The sequence below is a fragment of the Leptidea sinapis genome, chromosome 1 (assembly GCF_905404315.1).
Source record: "Leptidea sinapis chromosome 1, ilLepSina1.1, whole genome shotgun sequence".
In the NCBI taxonomy this organism is placed as follows: Eukaryota; Metazoa; Arthropoda; class Insecta; order Lepidoptera; family Pieridae; genus Leptidea; species Leptidea sinapis.
The window spans coordinates 15,356,695-15,368,370 of NC_066265.1; the positions used below are offsets into that span (position 1 = coordinate 15,356,695).

At 35.3% G+C, this 11,676-nt stretch overlaps 1 protein-coding gene and 1 non-coding gene across 3 annotated transcripts; one reads left to right on the forward strand and one right to left on the reverse strand.

The window, feature by feature from the left end:
- Nucleotides 1-85: 85 nt before the first annotated feature.
- On the forward strand, nucleotides 86-10,184 carry LOC126965506 (uncharacterized Golgi apparatus membrane protein-like protein CG5021). Of its 2 annotated transcripts, none has more exons than XM_050809152.1 (6): nucleotides 86-274; nucleotides 1,306-1,370; nucleotides 3,844-3,998; nucleotides 4,852-4,931; nucleotides 7,076-7,189; nucleotides 8,503-10,184. In XM_050809152.1, the coding sequence occupies exons 1-6, from the start codon at nucleotides 260-262 to the stop codon at nucleotides 8,695-8,697; spliced, it is 624 nt and encodes a 207-aa protein (XP_050665109.1). In that variant the 5' UTR covers nucleotides 86-259; the 3' UTR covers nucleotides 8,698-10,184. The 2 variants fall into 2 exon arrangements, with proteins under 2 accessions (XP_050665109.1, XP_050665100.1); XM_050809143.1 differs by having other exon boundaries at nucleotides 87-274; nucleotides 1,291-1,370.
- Nucleotides 10,185-11,358: 1,174 nt separating this feature from the next.
- On the reverse strand, nucleotides 11,359-11,452 carry Trnai-uau (transfer RNA isoleucine (anticodon UAU)). Its single transcript has 2 exons — nucleotides 11,415-11,452; nucleotides 11,359-11,394 (listed from the first exon to the last, which is right to left on the reverse strand). It is a non-coding gene; the product is annotated as a tRNA-Ile (tRNA).
- Nucleotides 11,453-11,676: the final 224 nt, after the last annotated feature.

An 11,676-nucleotide genomic window follows, 5' to 3' on the forward strand; every position in this document is an offset into this window, starting at 1 on the left:
GACTGATAGTGCTTGACAAAATGACAAGTTGACAGTGACGCCTAACAGCTGTTATGATTGTGGCTTTGACTTGGCATGTTGGTCATTGGACATTGATATTTGATAATTGAAATCAATTGAAATGTTGTGCTATGATGTGTAAACTTTGTTTGAATTTTGACTCTTAATGAAAACACAAATCCTGTGCGTTTATTATTGTTCCAAACATACCTACTTTTATTATTCCTTTAACAGAAAATAGTATTACGTGAAGGGCAGTATGAATTCAGCAACGGTAAGAAAAAAACAACGTTGCAAACTGATATTTACATTTTTTTATATGCCTCTTTCATTTGCATTTATAATTATTATCGTCTTGTATATTCTAATTATCGTCTCAATTTATTAAATTAAACTAAAAAAAATAATATTCAGACTATTAATGTAATTCTGCGAATTATCCTTGGCCTTCTTAAGTACTTTGTCTTGTGTTATGTCTTCAATGTTAGGTTAGTGTATTTTATAATATAACTATTATTTATTGACATATTTCTCTTAGTTTGTGGGTTTGGCCTTGACCTAGTTCTCGCTTCTTCGTATCTTCTCATACCAACCTTCTATAGAACTCCCTGAGTAATGACTTCACCTCAACCCTCTTGATCTTTTGTGTCATGTATTTAAGGTGACCCATCTTAGGCATCTTAATCATGATTCATCATCATCATTCATTCATGTATGTTTAAATGTTTTCAGTTACTTTGGCAAGATATTCATATCCTGCTTAGACTTTTCTTTCAGATAGTTTTTGTACTTAAGTACCTATAAATGTATACTTAGTATTTAGACTTAAAAGATCAGAAAAAAATAATTGAAATGATAAGTAAAATGAAAATATAGATTATACAGCATGTTCAATATTAAGATAAAAAAATATATGCTAGTAGATTCTGTACTACATAATACAGTTCAACAAAGATTAAAATAATATGTGCAGTAGATTGTATGCTAGCATAAGTGTAAGATCAGTATTTATATACAAAGTTCTCATTGACATACTTAACATACACAAATTAAACTTGAAAACAAGGACACTGCGGGACTTGTACCCACATCTTCTCTCATTCGGTGCAAGCACTCATCCACTGAGCCTTTTCAAATTTAATTTGTGTAATTAATCCCAGAATCGAGGGCTATCATTTTAAAACTAACAAATTGTGTATTTAACATATTAGCATACATTACCATTTTAGATTTTGATTTGCTTTGCACGGCTTGTTGTTTTGACATGTTTCCATTGTCCCAACATTACAGCCAGGTGTACCACAGGTGCCGCTTCTGGATGATGACACCATTGCCTTTGGAGATGAGGATAATGCTAATAAGCAGTTTGTGTAAGTATCCTGTTATTAAATTTCTTAAAAGAATTATCATGATTGTCATACACAACTGGACTCAAAACATGTTCATACTGTCTTTACGGTGGTTTCACACAGTCTTTGAGTTTCAGAAATGACATACATTTGCCTACCTTTTTGTTCTTGGGTAGTGGGTCACCACAAATTTACTCCCATCATGATTATAATATAATAGTTGTTAAGTCAAGGCGACTTCATTCATGTTGACATTAAATTAATTAAACATATCATATTTGTTAATTGTGCTTGTAAGAAAGAAAAATAGTAATGTATGTATTTGACAAATTGAGGTGATATCCATTCGGATGTTTTGGAGTGGTTGAGTAATAAGGATCCAAAAATTATCCTCTGTTCACCTTTGATCAATTCTCTAAATGTGATGTTAAGAAAATGGCACTGTCAATATCATCCAATACAGTTGGCAGTGATAGCATTGGTTGATCCATGATCATCCAAATTCTTGATATCATTAATCCTGTAAGCACACAAATAATATTACAAATAATCAGATCATCTCCTTTGGAACTTTCCCTGATAGTTGGCAGGAAAAGGATATCATTCCCCTGTCCAAATAATATTCTCATCATCCTTTTCTGACTACCAACCTGTATCCATATTGCCATTTTTGTCTAAGTGCTAAGCGCCGAATTCCACCTTCGCATGACACGCCACAAATTAGGATATCATCCCCACCATATGGATGTGTAGCGTTCCTCCACATTGCGGTTTTCAAGGAGCTTTCTTCCACATACTGCAAAGCTGTGGAATGAGCTTTGTTGTGCAGTGTTTCTGGGACGATATGACATGGGTACCTTCAAAAAAAGCGCGTACACCTTCCTTATATGCCAGCAACGTTCATGTGGTTCCTTTGGTGTTGCGAGAGATTGTGGGCGGCGGTGATCACTTAACACCAGGTGACCCTTACGTTAATTTGTCCTCCTTTTCTATAAAAAAAATCCCACCTTGAGTTCACACAGTTCGATGTCAGTCACACACACACAGTCGAAACAAAGAAAAAAATTGTTCTATTGCAAATAACATTTATTACTTTTACAGTGTGTTAGTTAAATACATAAATATAAAACTATTTAAAATATAAAAAGCCTATTCGAAGTGGCCTGCATTGGCTGCAACACAGTCCTTTAAACGTTGAGGCCAGTTATCAATAGAGGCACGCACTCTTTCCATGTGAAATTTCTTCACTGCCAATCGTACGGTTTTTTTTAGGGACTCCAAATTATCATGGCGTTTAGAGCAAGTCGTACTCTCTAAAACTTACCATAAATCATAATCCAGCGGATTAAGATCGGGACTAGACGACGGCCAGTCTTCAGCTCTGATGACGTCCAAAACGTTCGTTTCCAACCAACATTGCTTAGACCGAGCTTTATGACCCGGCGCCGAGTCATGCTGCAAGGACCATTCTTGGTTATTGAACATGATGTTGTTAAGGGGCTTCACTACCTTCTCAAGAATGGTATCTTGATACACTTGTTTTGATACCTTTTCCACAAAATTATGGCTCAGTCACTCCTTCATAGCTAATACCCCACCAAACCATCACTGAAGTCGGATAGGGGCCACGTTGCACTCTGTCAACCAATTAGTCCCAATTCTCAATTGGGAAGCTAAGGAGAGCTTTTAGTATAAATACGGCATATAATTTATACAAGAAAAGCTTCAGACACTCAATATATTCAAAACTTATTAAAAAAGAATATCTTGGAACAAGTCAACTAAAATAATAATAAAAATGTAACCTTTACGCAAAAACGAATGAAAAAACAATTACAATTACACGCGTTTTAATCATTTAAAAAATTTATTCAAATTTAAAGTCACTTAGCGAAAATGACGTGTATAACTATTACATAAATATATACTATATCTTATTATATTTTTGTAGTTGTTACAACCAATTTTTTCTCCTTTTTTTTGCATATATCTAACATTATCAATGCAAGATATGTGTCTATATGTCCTCTCCTATAGTTTATAGTTATAACTTATAAACTCCTACACCTTTATGTTACCTGGAAGAGATCGCGTTATTATACGTACTCAAATTTTAACATTTTCAAATGAAAATAAGGGACGAGACGAGCAGGACGTTCATCTGATGGTAATAATTGACGTCCTACCCATTACAATGCAGTGCCGCTCAGGATTCATAAAAAACCTAAAAATTCTGAGCGGCACTACAATTGCGCTCGTCACCTTGAGACGTAAGATGTTAAGTCTCATTTGCCTACTAATTTCACTAACTACGGCGCTCTTCAGACCGAAACACAGTAATGTTTACACATTACTGCTTCAGGGCAGAAATAGGCGTCGTTGTGGTACCCATAATCTAGCCGGCTTCCTGTGCATAGGAGCCTCCCACTGGTAAAGATATACATATATCAAATATGATAGGATACATTTAAAAATGTAATATTTAACATTTCAGCCATCCGTATATCGTGTTCTTCCACTTAATATTTCGATGCTCCGCTATTGTTGTGTATGTTCTGTGTGGATGGTTCTCGGATTCATTTATTGCAAGCTTCGTGCTCGTAACATTGCTGCTGTCAGCTGACTTCTGGACTGTTAAGAATATTAGTGGTGAGTAATGTATAAAACAACTGCCCGTTCTTATTATTGTCATGTGCTGGGTCGTTTCCTTCACTCAAATATATTGTGTGACGAGAGTGTGTCAACTCATGATCGAGTGCTGCTTGTGGTGCTGAGTCATCTAGTATACGATGATTTATATAAATACAGTTTAATCTTTATTTATTTTTTTATGAAATATTTAATATTTAAATCGCTTTTAATTCTGAACTTGATTTGCACATTGGATTTGGCTGTCGCAGTATCTTACAAACTAATTTACAGCAGAGGCAGATGTTAATACATATAAAAAGATGATAAAATGTAAATCAGCGATTGTAAAATATTCATTGATTTAAAAGAGTCTGAGTAGAGTAGAGTATTCCTGTATGTTCTTCTTACGAGCTGATAACATATGATAGATTCCATAATTTTTTAAGAAATATTTATAGTGACAAATCAAAAGCTCTTAGTCTAAGTTTTTTTGACGACCCATGTAGCCCAGTGGTTAGTGACCCTGCCTATTAAGATTTAAAGTAGAGGGCTTGAATCCCGGTAGGTGCAAACGTCAGAAGTCATGGACGTTTATATTTTTATTTGGTTAATTTTATGTTTAAGTAGGTGTTTATGTTGTATTAAATATATCGTTGTCTTGCACCCACACCTAGGCCCAGGATTTGCCTAGTTTGAGGCAAGATAATGTGTAAAAGTGTGTCAATATTATTATTCGATTTGACTTTGACTACTTAGGTAAATAAATCCAATAATCATGTTTTTATTTATATTGAGGTGGTAAGAAACTCATATACAACATCAAAATTCACAATATCAGAAGTTTACAAAATTACCTATTCTTAAATTCCAGGAAGATTGCTAGTGGGGCTGAGATGGTGGAACTATGTGGATGACGATGGAAAATCTCACTGGGTGTTTGAATCTAAACAGGTCAGTATTAAATATGAAGCAAATAGTTAAAGGCGTAATAGTTAAAAAAAGGATGGGTGTCGCAATTGGTACCACTTGTCTCCCGAAGCCCTCAGTTCAATTGGTTCAGTCGCCACCGCGGCTCTTCAGCGGCGGCAGATCTTCTGCTGACTATACATCCCGATAGTTACCAGGTCTTTGTCAACGCCGATCCCGGAACGTCCGAACATTGCCTGGTCAGGAGTGTAGTGCCTATCCGATGCCCATGTAGCAGACCAACAGCGACTCGCCGCCTTTGGCATATTGGGATCACACATTATCCGATCCAAAAAAAGGAGACATCCCGGATACGGCGAACTCCACTCCTATAGCTATTACCTCCCTACTCTCCAAAATCATGAGGAGCATAATTAACCGCCAGCTCTTGGTATACCTTGAGGGTCACCAGTTGATCAATGACCGACAGTACGGCTTTCGTCATGGTCGGTCGGCAGGCGATCTTCAGGTATACCTTAACACATATATGGGCCGCGACTATCGAAAACAAGAGAGAAGGCCTGGCAGTTAGCCTGGACATAGCGAAGGCCTTTGATAGAGACGGCACAAGGCGCTTCTCTCACAACTTCCATCATTTGGGCTTATTGAGAGTTTATGCAAGTTGACCTCCAGCTTCCTCACTAATTCCTTCTTCAAACATTAATTGCTATGCAGTCGACAGCACTGGTGTTGCCGTATACACGGGCCATGCAGGTCTCTCTCGGGAAATTGTCGATCAGTACTGGGAGAAACTTTTGTGCTCTATCGAGTCCTCTCTTGGAAGGTCGCGGAATGGAGTAAATTGAACATTGTACAATTTATGTGGAATGAGCTTCTTTGTGCGGTGTTTCCGGGACGATACGACATGGGTACCTTCAGTACCTACACCTTCTTTAAAGGCCGGCAACGCTGATGTGATTTCTCTGCTGTTGTAAGATAATGTGAACGGTAGTAATCACGTCTTAACACCGGGTTAGCAGTTCGCTCATTTGTCCTCCTTTTCCATAAAAAAAGATGAATCAGGTCTGCTTTATACACTTTTTACGCTTTGCATCAATGAAGAGTAACTATTTGAATAGCAATAGATGCTATGACTTAGATATCCGTCCGTCTGTCTGTCATCGGGCAAGACAGCTGAAATTTTTGCAGAGTGTGTATATCTTTTGCCGCTATAAGAACAGACAATAACTAAGATCGTTTATTAACGGAGTAGCTGCAATGCAAATTAAAAAAATAAATTTAATTGTAAATATTCATGTAAATTTAACTCGATCTTGACTGGGCTTTTTAGGGTTCCAAAAAAAAACGAAACCCTTATAGATTATGTCTGTCCGTTTGTATATCACAGCCACTTTTTTCCGAAACGACAAAAAGACCTATACTGTTGAAACTTGGTAAATAGATGTATTCTGTGAACCGCATTAAGATATTCACACAAAACTAGAAAAAAAAATTGAGGTTTCTAATATCATTTAAACTTAATAATAAAACTGAATAGTTTACGCGAGAGATACTTCCCCCCCCCCCCCCCCCCTAACTTCTAAAATAAGAGAATGATAAAACAAAAAAAAACTATATGATGTACATTACAATGGAAACATCCACCGAAAATTGCTTTAAACGAGATCTATTAAGTAGTATTTTTTTAATACGTCATAAATCATATTATCAATCACTTAAGTGAAAAAAAAATACACTATTCTTAAATCATCGATCAAAGTTACAACGGACTACAAGAACTTTTATATTCTGTTTCTGCTACGGAACTCTACATGGGCGAGTCCAACTCGCACTTGGCCGTTTTTTCTATACATTGATTTCGAAATTTTTCTGTTGAGTTTTATATAATTAACTAGTACCTACATACACTACTTACGTTACCTGCTACACGCTCGACTATAGGTAACATAAAGATACTTTAGGTCTGGTGGAGGTTAACTAAACCCCGAAAACAGTACTGACCAGGCACTAAAAGCAGCGCCCCTTCACGAGCATGACGCATGGACCAACCATCGATTCCCTCGCACATATCTTTAACGAGGTTAACGACCCGCCCCACGACGCCGGCTGAACAGGCACGGTAATGATGATGAACTGATACTGATTGTGAATACCTTTTCGTTTTGCAGAACCGCGTTAACAGTAACGAGAGCCGTCTGTTCTGGTTGGGGCTGACGCTGTGTCCCCTCATCTGGTCAGGATTCTTTGTCATCTGTCTCTTCGGACTCAAGTTTAAGTGGATGGTGAGTCAGTTTATAATAAAATAATAAATAGTTTCTTTTGTTTATTTTTTTAATAAAGGCACGGCATGCAAGTCCTTTTAAAAAAAATGCTAGTGTTGCCATGTCAATTCTATGTAAATTGTATTTAAGCTGGGCATTGGTAATCTCTATATATAAAAAACCCGAGAACGGCTGGGCCGATTTGGCTAATTTTGGTCTTGAATTATTTTTGGAAGTCCACAGAAGGTTTAAAAGGTGAATAAATATGAAAGTGTTAAAATTAAATAGAAACAACAATTTTGTTCTTCCTTTGATGTGTCCCCCGTCGTCTGATATTTGTTTTGTATGGACATATTTTCGAAGAGAGAATTTATTGACGCAAGGTTTGACAGTTCTGCTGTAAAACAATTTCATTACAGCAACATATGGGAGCATATTTTACGAAATAATTCTTGATGTTATGATATATTATTGACAAATTCATAAAAAAAAACATTATTTTATTTATTATATACAGAACAACATCTGTCGGGTCAACAAGTAAATAATATTTGTCATATTACAGCAGAGCCTCTATAGTCCCCTTCTAATCCGAACACCTCTGTAATCTGAACGCCCTGCTCCATGATTACATGCCTTGGGCTATGGCTGACCAAGTAGACAGCTGTGCCAGAAAAAATGCTTTTACGTAAATTGCAAGACAAAGCGTTTTATTTATCAATAAATACCTCCCGACAAACAAACATTATGGATTTCTTTAAACAAGTTAAATAAAGAAAATTTATTGAATTAGGCGTCACTTTGCGGAAATCCATAATTTTACAAATGATTTAAGTTTTCTTTAGTGTTAATTACGCCAATATTTCTTTTTAAAACAATTCGACACGTGTTTCGCCTCTACACGAGGCATCCTCAGGACGTGTTGTCTCGCCAAAATTCTCAGTCTCGTGCTAGATTTAGATTTAGAATTGTTTTAAAAACAAATAATGGCGGAATTAACACTAAAGAAAACCTAAATCGTTTGTATAAAGTTTTATAAATGTTACGTTATACATTGACGCTTACATATAAATCTAAAATCCTGTAGATTCCCGGTGCTATAATGCGAACGGGGGGTAAATTTTCGAAGTGTGTATAAAGAGGTCCTGTTATAGGTGTAAACATGCAACATCAAAAAGTCCGACTGTATGTCAAATTAAAAATTAATAAGTTTTAAGACAATTTACTTACCTACGTGAAAATCACCAAAATCTACTTAAGCTTTTTCAGATTATTTATTAGTTTGTTATTTTCTTGTGCCTATAACTGTGCTTATTTTTTTCATTAAATTTCAGCTATTGGTCCTCATAGCGCTGACATTAAGTGGCGCCAATTTGTATGGGTATATCAAATGTAAATTCGGGGCAAAGGAGAATCTGCAGACAGCCACCACAGACTTCGTTAAGAAACAGATATTGGCGAATGCGACCTCCTTTATGTTCACTCAACCAGCGCCACCTACGGCCGGTGGCAATACCGGCGTTGTCTAGATAACGTGTTCTATTTCCATTAGGAGGATAATAAAAAAAGTGTGTGTGTACTTATGTATGCACGCAAGAAGTTATATTTCTTTGGCCTAACGAAGCAAAAATAATTGAAATGATTTATTCCTCGTGCTATTCTTCGTTTTTAGAAAGAACAATTTTGTAAAAATCTTGCAAAGATGGCTTTGACAATTAATTATTAAATAATGAATACGTCTGTATGGGCTTGAACCCTTTGCCTGTTCTAATAATGGACGAAAACACTAAAAAAAAATAACTAATGACGCAAACGTCAAAAAATTTTAGGAACCTACTTCAACCTTTTACTTTTGTATTACAGTGATGCGCGCGCATCTTAATGTTTCACTCTCATCTGTTATTCATAACGCGTCTAAAGAAGTATAACTTCAATTACTATTATGTATAATGATGTGTTGACCTGTAGCTATGTATAATTTGTAATTTACATATTTCTAAATAACGGATAAGACAAAAAATCCTGTCTGGGTATGTTGTTTAACGTTGATTCAATTAAAACATTTAAAGAGAATAGACCGACTGTTAATATAAATGAATGCCACAACCTATTTTTGCGGAGGATATGATATGTTGCATCCATGGTAGCATTATACACAATGACATATTGTTTTAATATTTATACTTAAGTCAATTGTACTCACTCGTGATTGATAATGTTACAGTGAGCTTTGGTTTGAACTACTTGTTAGACGGGCTAATCGCGAATCCGTAAAACTGAGTCCGGATAATCGACCGACGAGTCCGTCTCTACCTACTGTATTTGTAATAATTGGCAAATGAACATATTATGCAGTAGGTGTTACAGAATAGGTATTTGTATGATGTAATGAATTCAATTCTTAAAATGGTACAAATAAATGTAATAGCAGTACCTAATGTGTGAACATTATTGTTATTCGATCTGAAGGGTGTCGTAGCTAGTGAAATTACTAGGCAAATGAGGCTTGACATCTTGTGTCTCAAGGTGGCGAGCGCAATTGTAGTGCCGCTCAGTTTTTGAAGAATCTTTGGGCAGGGCATATCATTTACCATCAGCTGCCCGTCCCTTGTTTTCATAAAATATAAAATAAAAAGCCCCCTCGGTAATTATTATTTGTTTGTACTTGTGAGAATCATTATTGGATTGCATTATTACCAATTCCATAGTGTTCTGACTGTCTTAGCTAGATCAATTTTAATAGAACACATGCCTCTACTTTATTGTATTCTTTACATTCCTTATTTACTCTTTGTATTTTGTAAATATAAAATTATACTAATAATTTCGTCATTTCAACATTTTATGCAGTGATTACAATAAATTGCCTCCGGTTTTTCGTACATCATTTTCTTTTTCATGTTGTATTTTTGAACATATTTTTATTTATGTTGAATGTATATACTTATTAATAATGAATATTTAATTTAAGCTATTTGTAACAGTAAATGTAATTTATTAAAAAAAATGCTAGAAATGTTCGAGCATTTTATTGATTCCATTCCATTATGATATACCTAGGTACGTTCAAGCTGACCGTTTTAAGCAAGGTGAGATTGTCTTTCAAGTTTTCGCGCCAAACTATAAATAAATAAAATAATTTTATATTCGATGATTTTATATAAAATTGAAGAATTAAAGAAGAACAAAATCTAGTATAGGTAGTTACAATATCTATAAGAACATAACATATCCTTAACCACTTTTTTTTTTATTTATTTTCTGGCAAGACATGTAGGAACTGATGCATTATATAAAAAAAAATATGTATAATATTTGAATACTATCCACAAGAAATAATTGATTAAGTTTACTTAGCTTAATAGATGAAATAGCTATATTTTGGATTTTTTTATTAGTCCTCATGGAAAAAAAATTAAAAATGCTTTAAAAAGGTAAACGGTTGCGGCGCTATGGGAACATGAAGCGTGGGTGCCGTGGCATGCCGTGCCATAATTATGAATTATATTTTCTTGAATTCTATTTCATCCCGGCAGCCTCAAGCCGACATAGTCAAGCCTCTAGGAGACATAAAAATTAGCTTGTTTTAGTCATAAAATATTTTCTGCTAGACATTTAGTTTAATTTTTCGCATTTTGACAAACTTTAATGTAGCATATGGTTCAAATTATGGTAAGTTATAAAAAAGGTTGTTCATCCTAGAAACACCGCGTAAGGAAGGTCGTCCCAAAGATTGGTTGCGCGAAAATGATGAGAATATTCATGGCGTATGGTGCCCTTGCTACCTGCCGTCTAAAACACAAAATCTCTCTTCTACCCTAGCAGTTTAGGCTATGGCCCTCTTTGTGCATGGTGTGCCTATTGTTAAAACCTTAATTAGGTGTTTTACGTACCTTCACAAAATGGACTATTGGTGTTATCTACAGTAATATTCTTCAATGATTTTTTGCACGCACGAGCAAAATTATTCAACGAACTGATATCACCTACCTACGTAGAGAAGAGACTACCGTCTCTTATCGGTACAGTTAAAAATAAATTCAATTCTTACATATTTTGATCAATTATTGCAAATAAAAACGATTACAATAATTATTCTTTCCGGTGTATTTTGTAGTTAGGTAAGAACAGCCACATTAAAAAAACGAATAAAACTCAAAAAATAAAACTTAAAAATAAGTCAAAAGATATGCTCCAGGTGAGGCTCGAACTCACAACCCCGGCATGTCTCACACGAACACTGTCTTATAAGTACCGTGCGCTAACCAATTGCGCCACTGGAGCGATGACTTCGCTTGTGAAATAGCTGTATAGATTTATAAGGCGTAATTTAATCAATACAACTACTCATTATTATCAGATTACGCTGATTTTATCATGAAACCCATTTTAATATTTTTCATTTTCATACAATACATTTTTAAATTGATTTTCACGTTGCATAAAAGTATGGGAAATTTAAAATTTTCCAGCTGTTCTAATCCGTTTAGCGACATTGAAAGTGACAC

What these genes read in the sequence shown, in the direction of transcription:
- LOC126965506 (XM_050809143.1), top strand. An exon ending in AATGCTAATAAGCAGTTTGT is followed by an intron (nt 1,371 to 3,843) that starts GTAAGTATCCTG and finishes TTAACATTTCAG; the next exon opens with CCATCCGTATATCGTGTTCT. An exon ending in GGGTGTTTGAATCTAAACAG is followed by an intron (nt 4,932 to 7,075) that starts GTCAGTATTAAA and finishes TTCGTTTTGCAG; the next exon opens with AACCGCGTTAACAGTAACGA.